The sequence below is a fragment of the Anastrepha obliqua genome, unplaced genomic scaffold, assembly GCF_027943255.1.
Source record: "Anastrepha obliqua isolate idAnaObli1 unplaced genomic scaffold, idAnaObli1_1.0 ptg000009l, whole genome shotgun sequence".
Classification (NCBI taxonomy): Eukaryota; Metazoa; Arthropoda; class Insecta; order Diptera; family Tephritidae; genus Anastrepha; species Anastrepha obliqua.
Window position 1 is genome coordinate 840,270 of NW_026562178.1, and position 8,078 is coordinate 848,347.

The 8,078-nt window shown below is 39.5% G+C and overlaps 1 protein-coding gene across 1 annotated transcript; it reads left to right on the forward strand.

Moving 5' to 3' along the window:
• Positions 1-7,389: 7,389 nt before the first annotated feature.
• Positions 7,390-7,791, forward strand: LOC129251175 (putative nuclease HARBI1). The gene is made up of 2 exons (XM_054890537.1): positions 7,390-7,556; positions 7,613-7,791. Exons 1-2 carry the CDS (start codon positions 7,511-7,513, stop codon positions 7,789-7,791), a joined length of 225 nt encoding a protein of 74 aa, XP_054746512.1. The 5' UTR covers positions 7,390-7,510.
• Positions 7,792-8,078: the final 287 nt, after the last annotated feature.

The window sequence follows — 8,078 nt, forward strand, 5'->3', positions numbered from 1 at the left end:
CAATTAACCCTATACTTAAATTATGTCCTGTAAATTAGGTGCTGCTCCCAACATCCTCCCCTCTATTGAAAGTTCAGGGCTTTCAACTGATTCCTTAATCGAAAGGAGGCACAATTTAGTAACAGCTCGACGTGTAAGGTCAGTGAATGTACGTAGAACAGCTACTCGTGCAACACCGTCCTCACCACTAATGACTTCGATGACGTGAACTGCATTCGAATTGCCGCAAGTGATGACTGTGGACCTGCGTGGCAATTCTTTCTATGAAAATCCATGATTATGGCTGAGGTTAATGGGTGATCTTTCCGAAGGATGATCGGATGCCGCGCTTCGAAACTAAGGGTTGAATTTCTTAGGCGACCACCAACTCGAATTAAACCAAAATCATCCAGAAACGGCGATAGAGAAGAAATACTACTCGACGAATGTACGCATCGATTTTCTTTCAAGGCAATGTATTCTGGCCAAAGCTGAGCTCTTTGAACAATGCGAATTAGCAGTTGAGTTCCAAGATATATATTTTCGGATGTAAGATAGGATGATTTTAACGATCTTGCAGTGGTGGTGAACTTGTGTACGTATCCAAAAATGCGTTGCAGCATGGTAAAAGAGTTGAAGTACTTAAAGGGAAGCGAGATGTCGATTCGATTATTCATGGATACCAGAACCTTTTGACGAATTTCCGGGAGTTTAGTTTGAGGCAGAATAGACTTCGGCCAATTACATTCTTCTTCTTGCAGGAACGGGGGTCCATGCTTCCACAAATTTGATTGTGAGAGTTCTCGGGGAGCGGCTCCCCTAGATAAGAAGTCAGCAGGATTCAAAGATGTGGGGACTTAACGCCACTGCACACCTTCTGTAAGTTGTTGTATGGCACATACTCGGTTGGCGACAAATACGTTAAATTTTGACGGTTCTTCTTGTAACCAGGATAATACTACAGATGAATCCGACCAGCAATAACAACGACTCGCGAAAAGCTTCAGTTTTGATATTTCATTAATTAATTGTGCGAGTAAGGCGGCGGCACAAAGTTCCAGTTTAGGTACGGTAAGCGTCTTCAAAGGGGCAACACGAGCCTTTGAACAAAGAAGATGAACTTGAGCGTTGTCATCTCTGGCTGAACGCGCATAAACACAAACACCGAATGCTTCGAGACTTTTTTTTTTTTTTTTTTTTTTTTTTTTTTTTTTTTTTTTTATCTCCCCTTTATTTATTACAGTCTGTTATATATTAACAATATGTAATTTTTGTACAATTAGGGTCAATGTAAGAAGAATCTGTTATTATTATTATTGTTTTTTGTGATTACACTGTAAATCTTATAGTTAGATCAGTCGGTGTGTGTCGCTTTAATCTTCGTTTGATATTTTCTGCCGGTGCTATTTTACGCATTTCTTCGTTTTGGTGGACTGACAGTCGCTGTATATGCTTAGTGCTACATTTTGTGATTGTTTCTTGGATAGTGTCTACGTTTAAGTCACGATGTATGGCTTCATTGGAAATAAACCAACCAGCATTTGTTATATTTCGTAATATTTTGGATTGTGTTCGCTGTATGAGCTGAATATTTGTGTTTTTAGCCGTTCCCCATACTTCTATTCCGTATTTCCAGATAGGAGTAATAATTGTTTTGTATATAGTCACCTTATTATATAGTGATAGTTTTGATGCTCGTCCGATTAGCCAACTTAATTGCCGGTACTTATTTTTGATTTGATTTCTTTTGTTAATGATATGCTGCTTCCATGTTAGTTTTTCGTCAATAGTTATTCCAAGATATTTTGCTGCTGGGCAGATTTTTATTTTGTTGTTTTTTAAGGTTAGATTATATTTTGATGTCTTTTTGTTTGTATATATAACTTGTATAGTTTTGTCTTTATTAACTTCTATACCCCATTCGTCAAACCAATTTACTGTATTGTTTATTAATTTTTGAAGTGTAGAGGTCGCCAGTTTTTCGTCATTGTTTGATACCATTAATACAGTATCATCCGCGAACGTTGCTATCATTGTATTATCTGTTGTCGGAGTTGGCACATCTGCGGTGTATATTAGATACAAGAGAGGACCTAATACACTGCCTTGCGGTACTCCAGCTGTCATTGGTAGAATATCGGGATATTCGTCTTCATATCTTATATAAAATTTTCGATCAGTTATGTAGCTCTTCAAAAGTTCAAAGTAGTTTTGTGGAAAGATTCGTTTGAGCTTATGCAAAAGTCCTTTATGCCAAACTTTATCAAAAGCTTTAGCAATGTCTAGGTATACAGCTACACAATATTTTTTGTCATTCATATCGTTAAGTATTTTGTTAGTAACCCTGTGGATTTGTTGGACTGTTGAGTGTTGCCGTCTAAATCCGAATTGATGGCTTGGTATCACTTTTTTTGCTGTCAAAATTGGTTCTAGTCGGTCGAACAATATTTTTTCAAACACTTTTGAAAGAATTGGCAATAGGCTGATGGGTCGATATGAGTCAGTTTTGGTGGCATCTTTTCCTGGTTTGGGTATGGCGGTAATTTGAGCAATTTTCCATAGTCATGAGAAGTATTTAGTCTTTAACATGCAATTGAATATATTTCTTATGAATTGCAATGCTATTTCAGGTAACTCTTTTAAAATTTTTCCATTTATTAAATCATATCCTGCAGCTTTTTTATCGCTTAGCTGTCTTATTTGATTTTTAATTTCGCTTATGGTGGTCTTTCTTGTTTTGATTTGCGGAACGTTTATTATGTTATCAGATTTAATGTTATTGTTTTGATTATCCATTTCGCTTGTAAATGTGTCTAAGAAGTGTCTGGCTAGGGTGTCGGCTTTTTCTTTGCTTGTTTTTGCCCATGTGCCGGCTTCTGTTTTGATGGGAGGTTTATGTATTACAGCGCCATTAATGTGTTTTGTTGTTTTCCATAAGGAGTAATTTGTAGATGCTGCTGTTCCCAGGTTTGCCATATAATCTCGAAGTTTACTCTCCTTGAGTTTTGTAAGTAATGCTTTTAGCTCATTTGTCGCTTTATTAAGTTTGGTTTTATCTGCTGGATGTCTAGTGGTTTGCCATGTTTTGCGGAGTTTTCTTTTTTCGCCGATTTTCTCTTTAACGTAAGTTGGGATATTTTCTTTATTTGTCATTTTCGGTGTGGGTGTAGAGGAAACAACTGCTTGTATTACGCTATCATTGAAATATACAATAGCGGAGTCAATTTCATCTTGAGTTTTTAGTGATATATTTATTTTAAGTTTTTGCTCTAATATTTGGCAAGCATTAGTCCAATTCGTTCTATAATTATATAGGCCCAGAGATTGTTTTATTTCAATAGGTCCAAGTAAGGTCATAATTAATGGTGAATGGTCTGAAGATAGCTCTAAACATGATTTTATTGTCAGATTTTCATATGGCATATTTTTAATTATGCAAAAGTCAATTAAGTCCGGTTGTTTTTTCGTATCTGTTGGCCAGTAGGTTGGCTCACCTGTGCTAATAAACCGACTATTATTTTTTCTATATTAATTTTTTTCTATTTTTTTCTCGAGACTAGCATCGCAAAATGCATGTAGTTCATGAGTGGCTCCAGGCTGAAATATGTAACGCGGAAATGATAAATACTGCACATCTGTGAATTCTTTGCAAAAGGCCGAAAAATCTGCGTCCAGTGAGAGCGGGAAACTCTCGTCCCATTCGAGCCTGTCCACATTCGCTGTAACAGAATTTTCGCCCTAGTCAGGGTGGGGCCGATTAAACTTAGCGGGTCGTAACAGCGAGCTATTGTTGATAGTGCATACCGTTTAGAATTTCTGGTGCCTCCAACGTGTCGCGGTAAGGAAAACAACAAATTATCTTTAAAGGAATCCCATGCGAGTCCCAACGTTTTCGTAATATTGCTACCGTCATCGAATTTAAGGAAGATTTCCCTGTATCAGAAATGTGATGAAGAACGTCTGGGTTGTTGGAGCACCATTTCGAGAGATGAAAATTTCCACGGTCTAGGAAACTGGTGGTTTGATGCATCATCTCGCGTAAAAATCACGTTTGACAATTTGTGAACCCAAGGGGTAAGACAAGGACTCATCGGAGGCTAGTTGATGCATTGCTCTTATAGCTAGGAATGCTGCGGGCTTCGTTCCATACGTGACCGTGTCCAGCTTGTATACCTTGATGTCTGATTCGGGGGAGTCCCGCCACAAAATGCACTGCAACATGTTGTCGGGTGCAGAGACGCGAACGCAATGATACATCTTGCAAATGTCTCCAGTAAGTGCAACGAGAAACGTACGAAAGCGAATAAAAATATCAAAAAGTTTGGGTTGTATGGTCGGCCCCGTAATTGGAATCTCGTTTAATGAAAGGCCCTGAGCTTTGTTGTGGAGCTATATTCCTTGACGACGCAGTGATGTGGTAAAAAATATTTGCATTCATGGGCCTCAGCGCTGCTGACCAGTGACATGTGATATATATATAATTGGCGCGTACACCCTTTTTTGGGTGTTTGGCCGAGCTCCTCCTCCTTTTTGTGGTGTGCGTTGTTGATGTTGTTCCACAAATGGAGGGACCTACAGTTTCAAGCCGACTCCGAACGGCAGATTTTTTATGAGGAGCTCATTCATGGCAGAAATACACTCGGAGGTTTGCCATTGCCTGCCGAGGCGCGACCGCTATTAGAAAAATGTTTTTATTAATTTTGCTTTCACCGAGATTCGAACCAACGTTCTCTCTGTGAATTCCGAATGGTAATCACGCACCAACCCATTCGGCTACGGCGGCCGCCCAAGGTACTCCTTTAAAAATGCCGAGTACTTTAGCTTTAAATCGATATTGTTAGTTAGTTGTTAGCTCTGAAATCGTCGCTTTGCTTGTGTGTATGATTCGCCTAATGATTCTGTGCCGAGTTTCAAAGGTAAGCGAACCGAGTACTCGCCTGAAGGTAAACGCGAAACGTTTTGCTGAAAATGCGCCTCGCAGTCGAGCTCCTCCCTTGTTATTTTAGTGATTGGCTCAAAAACGTGATCTACTTCCCAGAAGCGACGTACCAAATCGTCTAGTCGATGTCTCTCGAAGACTTTTGATCGGCCACAAATGAAGAAAGCTAAGAAGTCTGTTGACCACCACCTGATATCACCCAACCGAGAAGAGTTTTTTGAAGAACTGGAAATCCGGGCGCCAACTGTATCTGTCCAACGCAGAGAAGTTCGAAAAATAGTCCTGCTCCGATAAGCAAGTCAATACGCTGAGGTATGTTAAAATTGGGATCAGCTAGTTGGATGTTCGAAGGGACATTCCAGTCCGCGATGCTCACTGAAAAACCAGGCTGATTGTCAGTGTTTGTTTGAACAACGACGGAAGTGATGTGCGTTGAGAAATCTGAAATCCGCGACTTCAGTACAACATCGACCGAATATCCTTCAGTTGACAGGTTGGCATCGCCGATGCCCGAAACTGCAACCGAATATTTGGTCCTACGAAGTTGTAATTGATTAGTAAAACGATTTGTAATAAAGTGAAGCTGGGAACCCGAATGTAAAAGCGCCCGACATGGCACGAAAGTACCAGCACGATTTTTGATAAAAATTACTGCAGTGGCTTGAGGCACAGCATCAGATGGAGATCTCGAAGTGAGGGCATGGCCAGGGACAGATGATGTTGCAGCTGATATGGAAGTAGAAGCAGAAGATGTGCGGTCAAAATGCAAAAGCGTATGGTGTTTCAGTTAACAAGCTCTACAGCATCCAGATTTGAAATCTCTCATCTGATGACCACCATTTAGACAATTAAGGCAAAGCGAGAGCTTCTTGACTTCTTTTTGGCGAAGGTGATCAGAGCACCGACAAAACGCGCAACCACCTACTGAGGCATTCGAAACGACAAATGATTTTCTTTTATTTGTACTTACAGTTTTACCGTTTCTGTCAACTTGATCCGTTTGGGTTTGTATGGCATGCTCCACAGCTAACTGATCACACGACGGCAGTTCGTTGCTAGATGAATTTTCTTCCCACTTGGATTGAGTAGCCTTGTCCAACTTCTGGATTAGTAGTTCAACTATAATGCAGTCAGCGATTTGTTCTTGTGACCCAAGCGACTGCAACGCGCGTATGTGTGATGTAACCTTGTCCGTCAACTTCCGCAGCTTGCTTGCGGATGCATCTGCCCTGTCCAGCCCAAAGATCTGTCTGATGTGTGCCTGAAATATAATCCGCTTGTTATCAAAACGTTTTTTGAGTAAATCTAACACGTTTTTATAATTAGTTTCATTTATCCCCAGAGATAGTATCCAAAGCAGCACCACTCAAGCAGGAACGCAGGTATTGCAGCTTATCGCTTTGCGTTAGGTCGCCATCGTTGTCAATGACGGAAGTGAACATCGAGAAGAAGTTGCTCCACTCGGTGTACGCGCCACTAAATTTGGGTAGCATTAGCAAAGTCAAGGGAGAACGATTGGCATTCACGATGATCGACTGCGAGTCACCAGTGTTCGCTCTAAATGTCGAGCAGTGCTGACTTGGGGTGACTTTCTGTAATTCGATAGTCGACACTCGTTTGCTCGACACTTTAATTCGATATCGAATGCGCGACGATCCCATTTTGTTTCCCGTATTTCGATATTTGTACTATCGTTTTCATATTTTCGGAAGTGTTTGAAAAGTGGTTTATAGTTGTCAAAAAGTGCATGAAAGCAATAAAAATTAAAAGTATATATGTACAATTGGCGTTAGTTTTTAATTTTGGAAGATTTTAATGAAGAAAACTCTTCAATAAATAGAAGGAGAATACGCGATACGTCGAGTCCAATGGAATTTCCCGATTTATAGTAAGATTAATACAAATTTCATTAAGTAAATATCAAAGTATTTCTTTTTCACAGCTTCCAAACAAAATACCGACTGACCAAGGAGGTTTTTATGTACGTTCTTTGTGAAATAAACCTTAAAGAAAGACTTGGGAGTACATATATACCTCCAATTTTGAGGCTAGCTGCAACGCTGGAGATATTAGCAGATGGCGGTTAACAGTGGCAAACTGGCGGCGCACACACAGTAGCAATGGGGCACAGTACTCTGTCGAAGATATTTCGCAGCACATTATCGTCGATGGAAGAAACTCTATGCAACCAATGGATATCTTTCGAAAAAAACTTCCAGCCTTGCGAAGAGTGGTTCCATGAAAAATATAACTTTCCGGGAAGTAAGTAGTGCAATATTAACAAAATTTAAATTTTTTACTATTTTCATTCATTGCAGTTGTTGGTGCCGTAGATGGTACTCATTTAATGCTGTTGAGGCCTATTGAGAACGAACATATGTATGTATTATATATACTATACTTCAACAGGAAAGGATGATTGTAAATATATACTTACACTAGCACTTAATCCTTTTTTCTTGGAGTTATCGTACTCTACATTTTTTATTGCAGATATGTGACCATAAATTAAGAATAAAAGCTATATGTCCACAGTACGGAGGGGCTGCGCACGATTCCTTTGTTTGGAAAGCCTCAAATGAGAGGGAGGTAATGGAGCGGCGCTATAATAATGGAGATACAAGTTCGTGGCTATTAGGTGAGTAATTAAATAGGAAAAAATTAAGTGACGGAAATAAATATGTATATTTTTAGGGGATTCTGGATACCCTCTTGAGCCATGGCTTATGACCCCGTATCGATTACGCGAAAATGAGACCGACGTAGGCAAATGTATTTTCAACGACATTCACAGTAAGGCTAGAAGCATTGTCGAAAGAAGCATTGGCGTATACAAAGGTTCCTGTATTCTGGAGAATATTATTGGACGATAGAAAGCCAAGGTACAACCCAACATTGGTTGCAAAAATTGCAAACGTGTGCACCGCTCTTCACAATGTATGCATCAATAGAAATATTCCATATCAATTCAGCAATGAAACTCTAACTCAAATACAAGAAGAACTGTTAGAATGTACCCTATTGGACATAAACAATCGATTATCAGAGAGGATAAGAAATAGAATAAAAGACCATCTTTTCCAATCAGCAATGTAAAGATTTCATTTTACTGCTGGTAAATTAAATAAAATTTCTTAAGTATAACAAAAAATTGTACTTC

Excerpts from the sequence above, each read along its gene's own strand:
- LOC129251175 (XM_054890537.1), top strand. The coding sequence starts at position 7,511 with ATGGAGCGGCGCTATAATAATGGAGATACAAGTTCGTGGCTATTAG. Across the intron at positions 7,557-7,612 it reads TACAAGTTCGTGGCTATTAG|GGGATTCTGGATACCCTCTT; the intron begins GTGAGTAATTAA and ends GTATATTTTTAG.